The following is a 21,209-nucleotide window of genomic DNA, read 5'->3' as shown; positions in this document are numbered from 1 at the left end:
AACAGATACAACAATACAAACCAGGACCATAGCCCATGTGTAAATCTTAGTGTAGCGCATCAAGTTATCATATATATTTTCTGAGACCGACTGTGTTCATTTGTGGATATAGGGGGAAAAAACCTTTGCAGTCTTTAAGTGAATGGGGAAATACATTTCAGTCTCCAAGCCTCAATGTGAGCCAGTAGAACAGCATGCCAATACTGCACGGTTCCTAGGTAAAGAGAGTATAAGGTCCCCAATAAGCTAGGTGAAGGTGGCTGGCTGTGACATATGGCATCACTAAACCGGAGCCTCAATATAAGATCCTGCACTAAACCATGAGGATTAGTTTGACGGTCTTATCCCAAAGAGAGGGAAGGAAGACAGTACCCTGCTTGATAATTACAAAGGACTAGATTGAGATAGTTCACCTTTACAACCAGTGAAATCGATCCACATTCCTGTACTGATAATGCCCATATTATCGTTCCCAGGTCATCTGTTGGGGATCATGGTGAATAACAAATCCACTTTAAACTCAAAGCTTAAAAAGCCTCAACCTCAAGAAATCTCTGAGGGTCCGCAATTTGAGTGACAATAATGCAGTTTGTTTGTGTGTATCCATCCCCCATCCCTGTCTTTTTGTGTATCCCTGGTCTTAGCACATCTGTGAGCTTAGGGGAAGACCCCCCACTAGGCTTTGGGCTAGTGCAGCTCAGCCTATAACTGCTGAGGGGAAGCCATTCCTGAATATATTAGCCCAGTGTCCAGCCTTATTAGTGACCTCTGACCTTTCAGAGAAAAGTTAGAGGCCACCACTGCACTCTCCCAGGCTGACCACTCAGAGGGGCTGGGAAAGTGCCCTGGTAGGTGAGATGGCTAGCTGAAGGGGGTCACAAGACAGAAAGCGAAAGGGGTAGAGAGGTGGGGGTCTGTCAGGAGTGGAGAGATTCCCTTTGAGTCCCATTCCCCACATCCACAAGTGTGGCCCTGATGCTTTGTTGTGACTCTGAGCTATGTCCAAACAGAAGGCTTCAAACAGCCGTATCCTACAATGTTTGGCCCCCATTGTTTTCTCCCCCGCCCTTTCTTTCGCCCTGCATCGCAATCTATTTGGCCCATTCTATCAGTTTTCCATTCTCTCACTGCCTCTTTCTGTACTTTTTATATGGTCCTTTCTCAGTTTTTGTGGGCTGGTATTCACTTTGGTGAGAATCCTACACTTATTGACTGTTTGCTACTACTCAGTAAGAACGCTCGTTGATTAAGAGTGTGGTTATAGGCTGACAATTAAAGGATGGAATCAATATGTTGTATCAGTAAATACACCAAAGACAATGAGTTTAGAGGATGTGAGACTTTGGGTGGCTGAAACATGAATGAACCATGTTCTCTTAACAGGAAAACCCTCAGTTTATTCACGATTAGTTCCATTTCTTCTCAATGCCATTGGTAAGATGGTTGTTTAATCATTTTAATATCAAGTATTGGTCTCTCCTTAGACCTTGCACATAATTAGACCACCAAATGCCATACACATGGTAGTTTGGGAAACTTAAAAATAAATGCATACTGCATACCAATCTAGATCTATGCGTTGATTATCTTATACATATGTAAATTCTTTATCCTTGAAACGAAGTGTGCTTACTCGGCATTCATTTCACATACATCCTAAACCAGAGCAAAAACAAAGTCATAATAAATAAAAACATGTACACACTTTCATATTTCTGCAATAGGCAGCTTTGTTTCAGCAGCAACAAAGCTACTATCCCAGAGTAGTCATAGTTTCACTGGATCTGTCAAAGTCTCTCGTCAGTCTCAGGTCTGGCCAGTGGTCGTGTCCTTTAGTGGCGCGCTTAAACGCTCCCTTTGTTTCCCAGTCTGTGATGCTGGTCTGCCTCCAGGTGGCGACAGTGGGGACTGCACATTCTCCTTGTCAGTGAGCTGGGAGAGGAGAATGTCCACACTCTCTTCTAAAACCCCACTCAGAACCTTCTGCTCCTCCTGAGAGAAGCGGCCCAGAACATGCCGGTCCACTGATGTTTTACCTGATGGTCTGCCAATCCCAACACGCAGTCTGGGCATCACCTGGGGGGGCACAAGAATGGAATAGTACTTTATTGTCTGTCTTTTTGCTCTGCCCCCCCCACCCCTCAATTCCTCCCAATGTGGGAAGGGAGAGTATGTCTGTGTGGAAAATTACTTACATCAGTCTGCAGACACTCAACACAGGACCGCACACCATTGTGACCCCTGTCAATCAACAACATATAGAATGAGCACAAAGTTGGGAAGATCACATTGTTGTCAGATAGCGTCATTACTCATGCTGATATCTGTCTGGGAATCAACTCACCTGGCGCTCCCTCCTTGTTTCATAGCAAGCTTTCCAAGAGGCTTATCCAACTCATCATGAACCAGCAGTATGTGCTCAGGCTTGATGCTGTATTTACCCGCTTGATTCAAGGTAATTAAAAACAAAATATCATTAACAATGATATCATTAATATCATCAAATATCATTAACAAACAGGAAAGCAAAGGCTAGCTTTTTCAAACAGAAATTTGCATCCTGTAGCACAAACTCCAAAAAGTTCTGGGACACTGTAAAGTCCATGGAGAATAAGAGCACCTCCCCCCAGCTGCCCACTGCACTGAGGCTAGGAAACACTGTCACCATCAATAAATCTGCCATAATTGAAAATTTCAATAAGCATTTTTCTACGGCTGGCCATGCTTTCCACCTGGCTACCCCTACCCCGGTCAACAGCCCTGCGCACCCCACAGCAACTTGCCCAAGCCTCCCCATTTCTCCTTCACCCAAATCCAGATAGCTGATGTTCTGAAAGAGCGGCAAAATCTGGACCCCTACAAATCAGCCGGGCTAGACAATCTGGACCCTCTCTTTCTAAAATTATCCGCCGAAATTGTTGCAACCCCTATTACTAGCCTGTTCAACCCGTCTTTCATATCGTCTGAGATCCTCAAAGATTGGAAAGCTGCCGCGGTCATCCCCCTCTTCAAAGGGGGAGACACTCTAGACCCAAACTGCTACAGACCTATATCTATCCTACCCTGCCTTTCTAAATTCTTCGAAAGCGAAGTTAACAAACAGATCACTGACCATTTCGAATCCCACCGTACCTTCTCCGCTATGCAATCTGGTTTCCGAGCTGGTCATGGGTGCACCTCAGCCACGCTCAAGGTCCTAAATGATATCATAACCGCCATCGATAAGAGACAATACTGTGCAGCTGTATTCATCGACCTGGCCAAGGCTTTCGATTCTGTCAATCACCACATTCTTATCGGCAGACTCAACAGCCTTGGTTTCTCAAATGACTGCCTAACCTGGTTCACCAACTACTTCTCAGACAGAGTTCAGTGTGTCAAATCGGAGGGCCTGTTGTCCGGACCTCTTGCAGTCTCTATGGGGGTGCCACAGGGTACAACCCTCGGGCCTATTCTTTTCTCTGTATACATCAATGATGACGCTCTTGCTGCTGGTGATTCTCTGATCCACCTCTACGCAGACAACACCATTCTGTATACTTCTGGCCCTTCTTTGGACACTGTGTTAACTAACTTCCAGACAAGCTTCAATGCCATACAACTCTCCTTCCATGGCCTCCAACTGCTCTTAAATGTAAGTAAAACTAAATGCATGCTCTTCAACCGATTGCTGCCCACATCTGCCCGCCCGTCCAGCATCACTACTCTGGACGGTTCTGACTTAGAATATGTGGACAACTACAAATACCTAGGTGTCTGGTTAGACTGTAAACTCTCCTTCCAGACTCACATTAAGCATCTCCAATCCAAAATTAAATCTAGAATCGGCTTCCTATTTAACAACAAAGCATCCTTCACTCATGCTGCCAAACATACCCTTATAAAACTGACTATCCTACCGATCCTTGACTTCGCCGATGTCATTTACAAAATATCCTCCAACACTCTACTGAAAATTAGATGCAGTCTATCACAGTGCCATCCGTTTTGTCACCAAAGCCCCATATACTACCCACCGCTGCGACCTGTATGCTCTCGTTGGCTGGCCCTCGGTTCATATTCGTCACAAAACCCACTGGCTCCAGGTCATCTACAAGTCTCTGCTGGCTCCAGGTCATCTACAAGTCTCTGCTAGGTAAAGCCCCGCTTTATCTCAGCTCACTGGTCACCATTGCAGCACCCACCCGTAGCACGCGCTCCAGCAGGTATATTTCACTGGTCACCCCGAAAGCCAATTCCTCCTTCGGCCGCCTTTCCTTCCAGTTCTCTGCTGCCAATGACTGGAACGAACTGCAAACATCACTGAAGCTGGAGACTCATCTCCCTCACTAGCTTTAAGCACCAGCTGTCAGAGTAGCTCACAGATCACTGCACATAGCCCATCTGTAAAACAGCCCATCCAACTACCTCATCCCCATACTGTTATTTTTAGTTTGCTCCTTTGCACCCCAGTATCTCTACTTGCACACTCATCTTCTGCACATTTATCACCCCAATGTTTAATTGCTATATTGTAATTATTTAGCCACTATGGCCTATTCATTGCCTTACCTCCCTTATCCTACCTCATTTGCACACACTGTATATAGACTTTTTCTACTGTATTATTGACTGTATGTTTGTTATTCCATGTGTAACTGTGTTGTTGTTTGTGTCGCACTGCCTTGCTTTATCTTGCCAGGTCTCAGTTGTAAATGAGAACATGTTTGCAACTAGCCTACCTGGTTAAATAAAGGTGAAATACAATTAAAAAAATGAAAAATTCATAGTACACATAGCCTACTTTTGTACAAATTCCTCAGTCAACACTTAAAATGCATAAAACGTAAAAAAGACATCAAGAAGACAAGATTCCTCACCTGCTTTGGCCACGGATACACCGTTTATGTTCATCAGTAGTCGTGGTCGGAGAAGCACGATTTGGGTGTCCTGGATGTCAGATACGATGACCTCACCGGACACATGCCTATCACCACGCCAGCTGTCAGCTACCCCAAGCCGGGAAGCAAGTGCTTCCAGCACTGCCATGCCTACGCTGTGACGTGAACTGTTCATTCCAGGGTTTCCCAGTCCCACAACCTGCACAACGACAATAAATACATATTTTCCATCTTTGCATTTATATTTCTCTAAAACGCCACTGGTGAGCACAGTGGTTCTCCTTCCACAAGAACATACTGATTTGTGTCATGTTAGTCACACATTTTTAACTAACAATAACACAAAGTCTTGTTTCAAATCTATGATCAAAATCAGTTTTTGGCTCATAATTGTGCCAGGGAGCCTTGTTTTTAGAGCTCTTCATGTCTAACTTATAATTATGAAGAATAAAAATGTAGAAGCCCCAGGTAGCCTACATTGCTGCTACCCCACGTAGCAAACTTTAAAGACATAACCCGCCTGCGAGAATCCCTTGATGTGTCCTAATACATGTGCATAAAATTCAGCAAAATGGACAGCGTGAACTAAATCAAAGGACTGATCGCTGGCGAAGCGAGCCCTTCATCACGGCTTATTGTGAAATAGACACGTAGGCCTTACCGGAATAAACTCCACTCAGTGGTGTAGGAAGTTTCTGATGACTCCACCAACGCAGTGGAGCGGAGACCAGGCTTTGTGGAATCTGGCTCTGACTACATCAACTCGCCCAAGGTCAGTGGTTCAAAAACTGTAAATTATGAAACCCCGTCTGGTACTTGTTTGTCCTTTGTAGTTGCGTGCTTTTCTTTGTTTGCTGAAATCCATACTTTTTCAATAAACATGAATCAAATACAACCAACGACTGTTTCCCTGCTGAGATTCAATTGGCACATTCGAATTAGAGCTGATTTTCCATCTTAGAGCAACAGCCATGAACAAAGAGTTGGTGGTTGCATTTGGTTAATGTTTATTGAAAAATTATGGATTTCAGCAAACAAAAAAAGGCACCTAACTACAGAGGACAAACATAGGTACAAGGTAGGCTTTTCATAATAATAATAAAAAAAAAACAAGTATTGAACTTAGGTGAATCGATGTAGTCGGAGCCAGATTCCACAAAGCCTGGTATCTGCTCCACTCCGTTGGTGGAGTCATCAGAAACTTTCTTCATCAAATCAAATTTGATTTGTCACATACACATGGTTAGCAGATGTTAATGCAAGTGTAGCGAAATGCTTGTGCTTCTAGTTCCGGCCATGCAGTAATATCTAACAAGTAATCTAACCTATAAATTTCACAACAACTACCTTATACACACACACACACACACACACACACACAAGTGTAAAGGAATGAATAAGAATATGTACATAAAAATATATGAATGAGCGATGGCCGAACGGCATAGGCAAGATGCAGTAGATGGTATAGAGTACAGTATATACATATGAGATAAGTAATGTAGGGTATGTAAACATTATATAAAGTGGCATTGTTTAAAGTGGCTAGTGATACATTTATTACATCAATTCTTTCATTATTAAAGTGGCTAGAGAGGAGTCAGTATGTTGGCAGCAGCCACTCAATGTTAGGGATGGCTGTTTAACAGTCTGATGGCTTTGAGATAGAAGCTGTATTCCAGTCTCTCGGTCCCCGCTTTGATGCACCTGTACTGACCTCGCCTTCTGGATGATAGCAGGGTGAACAGGCAGTGGCTCGAGTGGTGTAGGTGTCCTGGCGGGCAGGTAGTTTGCCCCCGGTGATGCGTTGTGCAGACCTCACTACCCTCTGGAGAGCCTTACGGTTGTGGGCGGAGCAGTTGCGGTGATACAGCCCGACAGGATGCTCTCGATTGTGCATCTGTAAAAGTTTGTGAGTGGTTTTGGTGACAAGCCGAATTTCTTCAGCCTCCTGAGGTTGAAGAGGCACTGCTGCGCCTTCTTCACCACGCTGTCTGTGTGGGTGGACCATTTCAGTTTGTCTGTGATGTGTACGACGTGGAACTTAAAACTTTCCACCTTCTCCACTACTGTCCTGTCGATGTGGATAGGGGGCTGCTCCCTCTGCTGTTTCCTGAAGTCCACGATCATCTCCTTTGTTTTGTTGACATTGAGTGTGAGGTTATTTTCCTGACACCACACTCCGAGGGCTCTCACCTCCACCCTGTAGGCCGTCTCGTCGTTGTTGGTAATCAAGCCTACCACTGTAGTGTTGTCTGCAAACTTGATGATTGAGTTGGAGGCGTGCATGGCCACGCAGTCATGGGTGAACAGGGAGTACAGGAGAGGGCTAAGAACGCACCCTTGTGGGGCCTCAGTGTTGAGGATCAGCGGGGTGGAGATGTTGTTACCTACCCTCATCACCTGGGAGTGGCCCATTAGAAAGTCCCAGACCCAGTTGCACAGGGCGGCGTCGAGACCAAGGGTCTCGAGCTTAATGACGAGTTTGGAGGGTACTATGGTGTTAAATGCTGAGCTGTAGTCGATGAACAGCATTCTTACATAGGTATTCCTCTTGTCCAGATGGGTTAGGGCAGTGTGATTGCGTCATCTGTGGACCTATTGGGGCGGTAAGCAAATTGGAGTGGGTCTAGGGTGTCAGGTAGGGCGGAGGTGATATGGTCCTTGACTAGTCTCTCAAAGCACTTCATGATGACGGAAGTGAGTGCTACGGGGCGATAGTCATTTACCTTCGCTTTCTTGGGAACAGGAACAATGGTGGCCCTCTTGAAGCATGTGGGAACAGCAGACTGGAATAAGGATTGATTGAGTCGGCTCAAAACAAGTGAGTTAGCCAAGGCTAGATTAAGCACGTGGAGTAATGAGTATGGTTCTGTGTTTTCACATGCAAAAGTCATTACTTTTGATTTAAAAAAATGTTTTATCTGCCTTCCCAATGAAAACTAATTTGAAATTTTAACATCTATTTTATGGAAAAGAGATGTTGTATGTTTCTGGACGAGGCACCATGCTACATTGTTGACAGCATGATTTCAAAAGGGCGCTCCTCCCTCACCAACTTTGTCCGTTAACGTCACAGGTCATAGTCCGGTGCACCGTAGCTCAGGTTAATATTGACAATAACACACAGGAGCAATTTTTTTGTATTTCACTTTTATAACGTAAACACATAGATACAGTTTGTCAAATGTACGTCAAACGTTTAAAGTGTTGGCATTTTAGCTAACCTTAACCTAATTATCCGAACCTGCTACATTAATTCTCCTAACCTGCTTGAAAAGTCAATTCTGACAAACTGTATCCAATCTAGTCAAAACGGTGTCTGCGGTGCCCTGACTACAACATATTTGGGTAGCAATAGTTTTTCTTTAATAATTAACTTACCAGTCTCCGGCGAGAATTTGTGTGGACTCCTGCTTCACTGCCCATCATTGGTCCAACGGATCCAGTCAGCAAAGCTCGATTTATCAGTTTTAATAAAAGTCGTCTCATTGTGACAAAGTTCAGCAGAGTCTTGAAAAACGGTGACACACAAAGCCAAAGTTTAGACCTACCGACAACAGTGACGTTTCCCAGGTTTTAATGTCTCTGAACGTTTCTCATAAGCACAGAAAAGGCAACGTTACAAACACTTTTACGTTCATAACTTCATGTTCTCTTGCAGTGACATTGTGAGTAGTGTCAAAAGCTTTAGATCCAATAACGTGCTCCTGACGTTTCAATTCAGTAATAAACTAATATATTTGAAATGTCTATAGTTTAAAAATGTCGGATCTCGCTATAAAATTGAGAACACAAAAAAAGAAACATTGGAAAAGGATATCTATATAGTTCTTTTGGTAAAAAACAGACCTGCCGTACCATGCAACTTTGACATTAGTCAAAGAGACTGGTGGACAGAAAACGGAGAGGGTTCATTGTGACCAACTTCTGATCTTTTAAACCATACCGCCACCTAGCTTGGAGGTTTATATATTCACTTACGGTGTCTTCAGAAACAATTCACACCCCTTGACTTTTGCCACATTTTGTGGTGTTACAGCCTGAATTTAAAATGGATTACATTTAGATTTTTTTTAATGATCTCCACACAACACCCCATTAGTCAAAGTGGAACATGTGTTTAGAAATGTTTACAAATTAATTAAAATGAAAAGCTGAAATGCCTTGTGTCAATAAATATCCAAGCCTAAATGAGTTCAGGAGTAAACATGTGCTTAGCAAGTCACATAATACCTTGCAAGGACTCACTCTGTATGCAATTATAGTGTTTAACAGGATTTGTAAATGACTACCCCATCTCTGTACCCTACACATACAATTATCTGTAAGGTCCCTCAGTCGAGCAGATAACTATAGCACAGATTCAACCACAAAGACCAGGGAGGTTTTCCAATGGTTCGCAAAGAGGGCACCTATTGGTAGATTAGCATGCTGCAGTTATTAATTACACTTCGGATGGTGTATCAACACTAGCTCAGTTGCAGGAGGAGAAGGAAACCGTTCAGGGATTTCACCATGAGGCCAATGGTGATTTTAAAACAGTTACAGAGTTTAAGGGCTCTGATAGGAAATAACTGAGGATGGATCAACAGCACTGTAGTTACTCCACAATACTAATCTAAATAACAGAGTGAAAAGAAGGAAGCCTGTACACAATAAAAATATTCCAAAACATGCATCCTGTTTGCAATAAGGCACTGAAGTAACACTGCAAGAAAAGTGGCAAAAAATGATATTTTTGTCTTGAATACAAAGCATTATGTTTTGGGCAAATACAACACAAACATCACTGAGCACTACTCCTCATATTTTCAAGCATGGCGGTGGCTGCATCATGTTCTGGGTATGCTTGTCATCGGCAAGGACTAGGCAGTTTTTTAGGATAAAAATAAACGGAGTAGTCTGCTTTCCAACAGATTCACTTTTCAGCAGGACAATTACCTAAAACACAAGGCCAAATATACACTGGAGTTGCTTACCAAGATAACATTGAATGTTCCTAACTGTCATAGCTACAGTTTTGACTTAAATCGACTTGAAAATCTATAGCAAGACTTGAAAATGGCTGTCTAGCAATGATCAACAACCAACTTGACAGAGATTGACACATTTTTTAAAGAATAATTGCCAAATATTGTACAATCCAGGTGTGCAAAGCTCTTAGAGACTTACCCAGAAAGACTCACAGCTGTAATCACTGCCAAAGGTGATTCTAACATGTATCAATTCAGGGTGTTGAATATTTTTCAAATTAAGATATATTAGTGTTTTATTTTCCGTTTTGATTCTTTTTTATCATTTTCTTCCACTTTGACATTACGGAGTATTTTGTGTATATCGTTGACAAAAAAAAATACATTTAAATCCATTTTAATCCCACTTTGTAACACAACAAGATGTGGGAGAAGTCAAGGGGTGTGAATACTTCCAAATGCACTGTATACACGCCTTAACACTCATAGCAAATGCACAGTGTAATATACATAGGCTACTGGTTTGGAAAAGGGATTTTGGACCTTTCAACATTGTGCAACTTTATGTGTTTTGAAATTATATTTCACTTCAATAGGCCATTGAAACGAATGATGATGATACAGCATTAGGTGCATGTACCTCAATCAGCCTGACTAACCGGTGTCTGTATGTTCCTGTAATCAAATGGATACCCAGACTATTTGCATTGTCTATGTGAGTTGTCTATGTGAAAATGATTGAGACTGTACAATACAGTACCTCATGACACACAGTATTATACCAGTAATAATTTGTCATGTTTGCTTTCATAAAAGTTTGACTTGTGTATGTGATTAAAACTGCTATAGCGTCCTCCGTACACTTCCTGAAATAGGCTACGCTAAGCGGTGGTACTGGTAACAACCCTGTTCAATCAAAAGAGACCATGGAATAACAGTGCACTTGCACCACGCCCATTTCTTTTGACACACCCACTTATTTCAGCATGCCCACTGCTCCGAGACCAGTCCGGGAAGCAGCTACCTGTACTAGCATATGCCGCCAATGGCGATTACGTTCGTTTTACTGCTAGCCAAAATGAAGGTGATCAGGACGGCTAATATATTACATCTGAAACCGTTATCAAAGTTGTATTTCCTAGCGAAACAGGGGGTGATAAGTGATGGAAGACCAACACCTGAGCTTATGGACCTAAATCAAAGGAAGGGACAGAAAATCACACCACCATTTAAATCTGAGTGGTATCAACGGAACGACTGGCTGTGAGCCTGCGCTGCTAGCAGCCGACCCTACTGCTTCTCATGCCTGCTGTTCTACACCAGCGACAACGTGTGGACAAGAGCCAGTTACTGAAACTTGAACAACTTGCCTATAGTGCTCAACAAGCATGAAAAGTCTGTCTCATATCCAAAGCCAGATAGCTCTTAAGACATTTGGCAGCTCACTGATAGATCTGGCATTGAATGAACAACGGAGATTGAATATCAGCATGCACAATGCAAAGGCAAAAGATACAAGATTTTGAAAGACCTAATAAATGCTAGGCCACGTGCTACCAAGGTAAACAGGAGTCTGTACATCATGGCAACAATGAGAGTGCCAGATCAAGAAACGGGCAACTCTGGAACAATTATATGCCTTTGTTTCTATGAGCGATTCGAGCAGAAATGCAATGAACTGGGCCTGACTGAAAGCGAAACTCATAGAAACAGCCAATCCGACTATCTACTACAACATCCTGGACAATATCAATGTTCAGATGAGAGCCAGGTTTGACCACTGAAAAAGAACCGGTCTCCAGTTGGGTAGAGTAATAAGGCAACCTCACAGAGAGTTACTCACACTAAACAACTTTATTTCCAGAGGACATATGAGATGGATGTGGTTCTGTACAGAGAATAGTTATGAATGAATATGCTAATAAATGAATATACTAATAAACATGATAATGAATGAGTAATAAATAACACAAGAGCAATAATAATATTGATTGAATAAGGAGATAGTGACGTAAGCAAAGGACTGTATAATACATAGCATCAACTACTATTAGCAAACAGCAATAGTAACAACCAACAGTAAATGCACAAGTTTCAGTAACAACATCACTCTTGTCCACTTGGAGAGACTGAGGAGGATCTGGGATGAGCAGGCAGAACAACCCTGTCTTAGAGCATTTTGTATTAGTCTGTACGTAAATATGAAATTCTTCATGTAGTATGATACAGTATGTTACGTTTGGTATGGTTGCATAAGACAGATGGTTACTTAAGGCAAAAACAAAAGTTGGATGATGGGTGGGTGTATAATGCGAATGTCTAGCAACCCAAAGTTTGCAAGTTCAAATCTCATCATAGACAATTTTAGCTAATTTGCTACTTTTCAACTGCATACTACTTTTTAGCTACTTTGCAACTGCTTAGCATGTTAGCTTACCCTAACCTTTTTAGCTAACCCTTCACCTAACCTTAAATTAGCAAGCTAGCTAGAATTTGTAACATATCAAACATTTTTGCAAATTCGTAACGTATTGTAAGTTTTGCAAAGTCGTAACATATAATACAAATTGTAAAATGTAACATATCATACAAAATGGGTGATGGACATCCACAAATGAATACATACCATACCATACGGAACGTAACATATACTAAATAGAGTAACTCAGATTTACGTACAGAATAATATGAAATGCTCTGAGACCAGGTTGGGTAGAAGGCAGGTGTCTGGCCCCCCTAGCAACCTATCGGTGGCCCGGAAGCTGAGGTCACTTTGGGGAAACAGTTTATGATGCCCTAGTCTCTCTGGAACCGCCGGGATGGGTGGAGTGAGCTGCATGAAGTTATAAAACTCACAGTCAGGGAAATCCATAACAACCACTCTGGTGATTTTAAGTTCCTTGGCTAGTGGACTGCAAAAACATCGAAACAATGTCACAGAAGTTTGACAGCTGCAAACTGGAGAGTCTGTCAAAATATGCAAAGTACTTCGATTTTGAGGGAGTTAAGGCTGATCTTGTCTATTGTACAGTTCACAAATGGTATGAGACAAATCGCCTAGACAGCTCCTCAGCTTTTTGTTCAATCATGACCTGACACTGACTGTCCCCGAGGTGACAAAGTTACTGCAGCTGGTCCTCACTATACCAGCTACAACAGCATCCGTTGAGAGGTCATTTTCTGCGCTGAAATGGATTAAGACATACAGTCGAATCCGGGCCGATCAAGGACGACTCTCATCCCTTGCCATCATCTCTATCGAGACCGAGAGACTTTTAAAACTGAGGGCCAACAGGGAGGAGTTTTACAGTTCAGTCACTGATGTCTTTATCCAGCAGGATAAAATGATGGACTTCGTTTACAAGTAAATATAAGTGCAAGTGTTTATTTACAGTAGAGGGGTTTACTATTATTAAATTACGTGTCTATGTAAGTATATATCTCAACAGGCGCAGTTTAATGCAGGGGCTTACCAGGGCTGAAGCCCTGTGGCCCAGGCCCGTGGGGGGCCCAAGAGGCAGCAAAATAAAATAAAAAGTAAAACAATTGTAAAAAAATAATACATATTTATACACTGAGTGTACAAAACATTAAGGACACCTGCTCTTTCCATGACACCAGGTGAATCCTGGTGAAATCTATGATCCCTTATTGATGTCACTTTTTAAATTCACTTCAATCAGCGTAGATGAAGGGGAGGAGATGTGTCAAGAACTTCAACGCTGCTGGGTTTTTCATGCTCAACAGTTCCCTGTGTGTATCAAGAATGGTCCACCACCCAAAGGACATCCAGCCAACTTGACACAACAGTGGGAAGCATTGGAGTCAACATGGACCAGCATCCCTGTGGAACGCTTTCGACACCTTGTAGAGTCCATGTCCCAACTAATTGAGGCTGTTCTGGGGGTGCAACTCAATATTAGGAAGGAGTCCTTAATGTTTTGTACACTCAGTATACATATATACAGTACATATTAGATATGTACTACCGTTCAAACGTTTGGGGTCACTTAGAAATGTCCTTGTTTTTGAAAGAAAATAAAACATTTTGTCCATTAAAATAACATGAAATTGATCAGAAATACAGTGTAGACATTATTAATGTTGTAAATGACTGTCACGTCCTGACCATAGAAAGCTGTTATTTTCTATGGTAGAGTAGGTCAGGGCGTGACAGGTATTTTTTTTCTAGTTTAGATTTTCTCTGTTGTTATGTTCTAGTTTTGTATCTCTATGTCTTTTTTGGGGGGGATGATCTCCAATTAGAGGCAGCTGGTCATCGTTGTCTCTAATTGGAGATCATACTTAAGTAGTTGTTTTTCCCACCTGGGTTTGTGGGAGATTGTTTTTGAGTAAGTGTATGTTGTAACGCTTCGTCACGGTTTGTTGTTTTGTTCATTCAGTTTATTTGTATGGTCATCGCATAGTTTCACAGTTTAATAAAGAAAATGTGGAATGATACACACGCTACGCTTTGGTCCGCTCCTTCATCCTACGACAACCATGACAATGACTATTGTAGCTGGAAACGGCAGATTTTTTATGGAATATCTACATAGGCGTAGAGAGGCCTATTATAAGCAACCATCACTCCTGTGTTCCAATGGCACGTTGTGTTAGCTAATTAAAGTTTATCAATTTAAAAGGGTAATTGATCATTAGAAAACCCTTTTATAATTATGTTAGCACAGCTGAAAACTGTTGTTTGGATTAAAGAAGCAATAAAACTGGCCTTCTTTGGACTAGTTGAGTATCTATTCCATGCAAGATATTGCCAAGAAATGGAAGATCTTGTACAATGCTGTGTACTACTCCCTTCACAGAACAGCACAAACTGGCTCTAGCCAGAATAGAAAGAGGAGTGGGAGGCCCCGGTGCACAATGAGCATAATGACAAGTACATTAGAGTGTCTAGTTTGAGAAACAGATGCCTCACAAGTCCATTAAATAGTACCCGCAAAACACCACTCTCAATGTCAACAGTGAAGAGGCGACTCCAGGATGCTGGCCTTCTAGGCAGAGTTCCTCTGTCCAGTGTCTGTGTTCTTTTGCCCATCTTAATCTCTTCTTTTTTTGAGTCAGTCTGAGATATGGCTTTTTCTTTGCAACTCTGCCTAAACGGGCAGCATCCCGGAGTCGCCTCCTCACTGTTGACATTGAGACTCAAATGTTTCCTTTATTTTGGCAATTTCGACCTGTTGCCTACAGTCAGGAAGGCCGCAATTTGGCCAGCATGCAGGCCAAATATACAGCTTGTTGTGTTGTAGCCATAGACATACAGTGAGGGAAAAAAGTATTTGATCCCCTGCTGATTTTGTATGTTTTCCCACTGACAAAGAAATTATCAGTTTATAGTTTTAATGGTAGGTGTATTTGAACAGTGAGAGACAGAATAACAACAACAAAAATCCAGAAAAACGCATGTCAAAAATGTTATAAAATGATTTGCATTTTAATGAGGGAAATAAGTATTTGACCCCTCTGCAAAACATGACTTAGTACTTGGTGGCAAAACCCTTGTTGGCAATCACAGATGTCAGACGTTTCTTGTAGTTGGCCACCAGGTTTGCACACATCTCAGGAGGGATTTTGGCCCACTCCTCTTTGCAGATCTTCTCCAAGTCATTTAGGTTTCGAGGCTGACGTTTGGCAACTCGAACCTTCAGCTGCCTCCACAGATTTTCTATGGGATTAAGGTCTGGAGACTGGCTAGGCCACTCCAGGACCCTAATGTGCTTCTTCTTGGCCACTCCTTTGTTGCCTTGGCCGTGTGTTTTGGGTCATTGTCATGCTGGAATACCCATCCACGACCCATTTTCAATGCCCTGGCTGAGGGAAGGAAGTTCTCACCCAAGATTTGACGGTACATGGCCCCGTCCATCGTCCCTTTGATGCAGTGAAGTTGTCCTGTCCCCTTAGCAGAAAAACACCCCCAAAGCATAATGTTTCCACCTCCATGTTTGACGGTGGGGATGGTGTTCTTGGGGTCATAGGCAGCATTCCTCCTCCTCCAAACACGGCGAGTTGAGTTGATGCCAAAGAGCTCCATTTTGGTATCATCTGACCACAACACTTTCACTCAGTTGTCCTCTGAATCATTCAGATGTTCATTGGCAAACTTCAGACTTCACGGCGTAGTGTGTTACCAATTGTTTTCTTGGTGACTATGGTCCCAGCTGCCTTGAGATCATTGACAAGATCCTCCCGTGTAGTTCTGGGCTGATTTCTCACCATTTTCATGATCATTGCAACTCCATGAGGTGAGATCTTGCATGGAACCCCAGGCCGAGGGAGATTGACAGTTCTTTTGTTTTTCTTCCATTAGTGAATAATCGCACCAACTGTTGTCACCTTCTCACCAAGCTGCTTGGCGATGGTCTTGTAGCCCATTCCAGCCTTGTGTAGGTCTACAATCTTGTCCATGACATCCTTGGAGAGCTCTTTGGTTTTGGCCATGGTGGAGAGTTTGGAATCTGATTGATTGATTGCTTCTGTGGACAGGTGTCTTTTATACAGGAAACAAGCTGAGATTAGGAGCGCTCCCTTTAAGAGTGTGCTCCTAATCTCAGCTCGTTACCTGTATAAAAGACACCTGGGAGCCAGAAATCTTTCTGATTGAGAGGGGGTCAAATACTTATTTCCCTCATTAAAATGCAAATCAATTTATAACATTTTTGACATGTGTTTTTCAGGATTTTTTTGTTGTTATTCTGTCTCTCACTGTTCAAATAAACCTACCATTAAAATTATAGACTGATCATTTCTTTGTCAGTGGGCAAACGTACAAAATCAGCAGGGATCAAATACTTTTTTCCCTCACTGTATAATCCATAGATAGGTTTTGGAACCTCTTACCTTGGCTTTTTTAGTGTTAAACTCATGGGTACACTAGCAATGGCTGTCAGTCCTGACTTGAATGTGAACTGCCATCTATGGATTATATTTCTATGGTTGGTGGTGGCTGTCTGTTTTCCTTTTGCAGATTTCAAAATACAATTGTGGGAAAACCATACAGTTGGGAAAGCAAATGCTTACTGCTGAAAAGAGAAGACTAATCGGTCTATAGAAACAATTATTTCTTAACAACTTCCAATTTTTAGCGAACAGCAGCACAGTTTTTCAAAGTACAAATGTTCCCCGTCTGTGGATATCCTATAAATGCCACTGCTCAACTGTAGCCTAAGCCACATCGCAAACGTTATTATAGGTTATTATAGGCCTACTCGTTGGCATTTGGGTTGCTGTCTGTGGTGTTGAAAGTTGTCTGTTCGTGCGGGCCTGTTGCGTGTGGCACAAGCTATTAGGGCCTGTGAATGTGTGTCTACTGGTTGCGCTGCATACCTGCTGCTGTTTGATGGTTGGTTGTTGTTGTTGTTTGATGGTTACTTTGTGATCGTGTCATACTGATGACTACCATAACAAAAATCCGCTTTTTGACTGTGCGTGTGTGAGTGAGAGATGGGGACGTGGGGGGCAGGGTGGTCATTAGAAAGGGCCTACCCGGCCTCAGACCTCACCGCACGTCACTGACACACACACACACACACAGAGCTTAGATCTGAACTGCTACACTTTTAATATTTTTTTAAATAATTTATTTTGTGAAGATTTAGCACTTTCAATTTTGTAAAATTCTCTGTCTTCTTCTTTGCAGGCATTTCAACATTAATATCAATATGCAGTCCCCATCTACAGTATTTCATACTCTTCATTCATTGCAAATAGTTCAGCATATTGCTGATGGACTGAATACATTGATATGTCCATTTGTAGGGCTTGCCTATCGTTTACTTCAGAGAATTGTGTTCTGAAATCACAAAAACTGTCTCTCCAGCTTAGAACATTTGAAATGACATTGATCGAAGCATTAGTCACTGTATTTTTATGTTCCATGAAGCAGATGAACAATAGAGGGAATCGTGATATTGGTATTCAGCACAGAGTTAACAGTGATGGTATGTGTTATACAGTAGGTAGATGTAAGAAGGCTGTTTTACCTTGACAGGTTCCTCCTCCAGTGGCTTGATCTGCAGGCCCCTGCAGCTTTTTAAACCTCCCTGCAGGATAATTGCCCCTAATAAAGCAGCCAGTGTTACGGTGGCCCCATGCCTTTTGGACTAGTACTCTTACTGTATATGAGTCTCTTGCTGCTGCTTCCTCACAATTTCTTTTAGTTATACTGTACAGTTACAATGTACATTGCTTATTGTTTTAGTGATGAAAAAAGTGAATTAAAGATGTGACTTGTGCCCATGTGTGTATAATCATCTTATGCCGTTTTGGTGCCCTTGCAGTGGTTGTCTAAGACAAGTCATGCACTGGGCTTAACTTGTTCACAAACATAATCATAGGTTGAGAGGATACCTTTCTATCCCATTACAACAGTGAACATGAGCTTTTTATATTAGTGTACACGATCTAAAGGAAATCACATATCATGTAAAATAACAGAATCACATTGCATAAGTAAGGCTTTGTCATTATGAAAAAAAACTTTGTGTGATGGTGGTGCTATTCTGATCAAATCAAATGTTATTTGTCACATGCGCCGAATACAACAGTGAAATGCTTACTTATAAGCCCTTAACCAACAATGCAGTTTTAAGAAAAGACCTAAGAATAACAAATAATTAAAGAGCAGCAGTAAATAACAATAGTGGGGCTATATACAGGGGGTACTGGTACAGAGTCAATGTGCAGGGGCACCGGTGTCGAGGTAATTGAGGTATTATGTACATGTAGGTAGAGTTATTAAAGTGACTATGCATAGATAGTAACAGAGGGTAGCAGCAGTGTCGAAGGGGGGGGGGGGGGGGGGGGCAATGCAAATAGTCTGGGTAGCCATTTGATTAGCTGTTCGGGAGTCTTATGGCTTGGGGGTAGAAGCTGTTTAGAAGCCTCTTGGACCTAGACTTGTCGCTCCAGTACCGCTTTCCATTTCTCTTTCAGAGAGAACAGTCTATGACTAGGGTGGCTGGAGTCTTTGACAATTTTTAGGGCCTTCCTCTGACACTGCCTGGTATAGAGGTCCTGGATGGCAGGAAGATTGGCCCCGGTGATGTACTGGGCCGTACGCACTACCCTCTGTAGTGCTTTGCGGTCAGAGGCCAAGCAGTTGCCATACCAGGCAGAGATGCAACTGGTCAGGATGCTCTCGACGGTGCAGCTGTACAACCTTTTGAGGATCTGAGGACCCATGCCAAATCTTTTCAGTCTCCTGAGGGGGAATAGGTTTTGTCCTGCCCTCTTCACGACTGTCTTGGTGTGCTTGGACCATGTTGGCTTGTTGGTGATGTGGACAACAAGGAACTAGAAACTCTCAACCTGCTCCACTACAGCCCAGTCGATCAGAATGGGGGCGTGTTCAGTCCACCTTTTCCTGTAGTCCACAATCATCTCCTTTGTCTTGATCAGGTTGAGGGAGAGATTGTTGTCCTTGCACCACATGGTCAGGTCTCTGACCTCTCTATAGGCTGTCTCATTATTGTCGGTGATCAAGCCTACCACTGTTGTGTCATCAGCAAACTTAATGATGATGTTGGAGTCGTGCCTGGCCATGCAATCATGAGTGAACAAGGAGTAACGAGGGAGACTAAGCACACACCCCTGAGGGGCCCCAGTGTTGAGGATTAGCGTGGCAGATGTGTTGTTACCTATCCTTACCACCTGGGGGTGGCCCGTGAGGAAGTCCAGGATCCAGTTGCAGAGGGAGGTGTTTAGTCCCAGGGTCCTTAGCTTAGTGATGAGCTTTGAGGGCACTATGGTGTTGAACGCTGAGCTGTAGTCGATGAATAGCATTCTCACATAGGTGTTCCTTTTGTACAGGTGTAAAAAGTCAGTGTGGAGTGCAATTGAGATTGCGTCATCTGTGGATCTGTTGGTACGGTATGCAAATTGGAGTGGGTCTAGGGTCTCTGGGATAATGGTGTTGATGTGAGCCATGACAAGCCTTTCAAAGCATTTCATGGCTACAGTCGTGAGTGCTACGGGTCGGTAGTCATTTAGGCAGGTTACCTTAGTGTTCTTGGGTACAGGGACTATGGTGGTCTGCTTGGTATTACAGACTCCGACAGGGAGAGGTTGAAAATGTCAGTGAAGACACTTGCCAGTTGGTCAGCGCGTGCTCGGAGTACACGTCCTGGTAATCCATCTGTCCCTGCGACCTTGTGAATGTTGACCTGTTTAAAGGTCTTACTCACATCGGCTGCGGACAGCGTGATCACACAGTCGTCCGGAACAGCTGATGCTCTCATGCATGTTTCAGTGTTACTTGCCTCAAAGTTATTTAGCTTGTCTGGTAGGCTCGTGTCACTGGGCAGCTCTCGGCTGTGCTTCCCTTTGTAATCTGTAATAGTTTGCAAGCCCTGCCACATCCGTCGAGCGTCGGAGCCAGTGTAGTACGATTCGATCTTAGTCCTGTATTGAAGCTTTGCCTGACTAGCAAGTGAGGTTGTTCTTTGAGATATCACAAGCCTTCCTTTGATAAGCAAAGACAAGAACCTCCTTCAGAATCCCCCAGATGTAATGTTATTGACCCTATTGGTCGAAGGCCAAAAACCTGGATTTGTACTGATTGGCCAAATCTACTGATGATCCCAAGTGTCAAGGCCATCTCTATAAGTCCTTGACACAGATAGCATTTATCAATTTCTTTATCACGCTAGTTCAATGTTCGTCCGCAGATAATGAAATAGGACAGGCAGTATAAAGGTCTTTACATTGATAGAATCTGTATTTGATCGTTATTTATCACCCCACTTGTCGTCTTTTCGGCCATTCAACTGTATATCAATAATGCACAAGTTACCCTTCAGAAACAATGAAGATCCATTGAATTGAATCATGCTATTATGCCCACAACTAAATTCTCCTTCCTAACCAACTTTGAAGAAAGGTATGGGAACACCGATAAGGCTGTCTGATATTTCAGGACAGTCAGCTCTGTCCTAGAAGCCTTTTACCTTTATCTCTGTTATCACTCTGTTTGCGTAATCATGTTAATAATCCCGCGTCTTCAATGTGTCTGTTCTTCCCTTCTCATAGCTGGTGTGAAAAGTGAGAGGACAGGGCAATTTGTCTTCCAAAGAAAACTGCACATCAACAAGACGGCAAAAAAAAATATTCTGAAGTGTCTAAGCTAACTCCAATTTACATTATTTTGTCAAGCACTAATATTGTCATTGTCATGGTGTGGTGCTGTCAGGGGCGTAAGAGAGAGGGGGCTGGAGAGAGAGAAGAGAGAGATTAGCTCATACGTTTCAGATGATTATGATAATGAAACCAATAATACAAATAAAACAAAAAGAAGAGAGTGTAGCATTTTACCCTCTTTCCTAATGTTTGTCCTGTCATA

The 21,209-nt window shown here is 42.6% G+C and overlaps 1 protein-coding gene and 1 long non-coding RNA gene across 2 annotated transcripts in view; one reads left to right on the top strand and one right to left on the bottom strand.

Moving 5' to 3' along the window:
- Positions 1-21,209, top strand: part of LOC145862392 (uncharacterized) — a 386,091-nt gene that overhangs the window by 253,644 nt on the left and 111,238 nt on the right. The gene's annotated exons all lie outside the window — the stretch shown is intronic.
- Positions 1,372-8,657, bottom strand: LOC106580025 (putative peptidyl-tRNA hydrolase). Its single transcript, XM_045703014.2, has 5 exons — positions 8,265-8,657; positions 4,860-5,079; positions 2,345-2,444; positions 2,196-2,241; positions 1,372-2,076 (listed from the first exon to the last, which is right to left on the bottom strand). The coding sequence occupies exons 1-5, from the start codon at positions 8,370-8,372 to the stop codon at positions 1,807-1,809; spliced, it is 744 nt and encodes a 247-aa protein (XP_045558970.1). The 5' UTR covers positions 8,373-8,657; the 3' UTR covers positions 1,372-1,806.

Source organism: Salmo salar, chromosome 20 (genome assembly GCF_965601325.2).
Source record: "Salmo salar chromosome 20, fSalSal1, whole genome shotgun sequence".
In the NCBI taxonomy this organism is placed as follows: domain Eukaryota; kingdom Metazoa; phylum Chordata; class Actinopteri; order Salmoniformes; family Salmonidae; genus Salmo; species Salmo salar.
The sequence above is the reverse complement of the archived record's forward strand: the minus strand, read 5'-3'. Positions and strand labels throughout refer to the sequence as shown.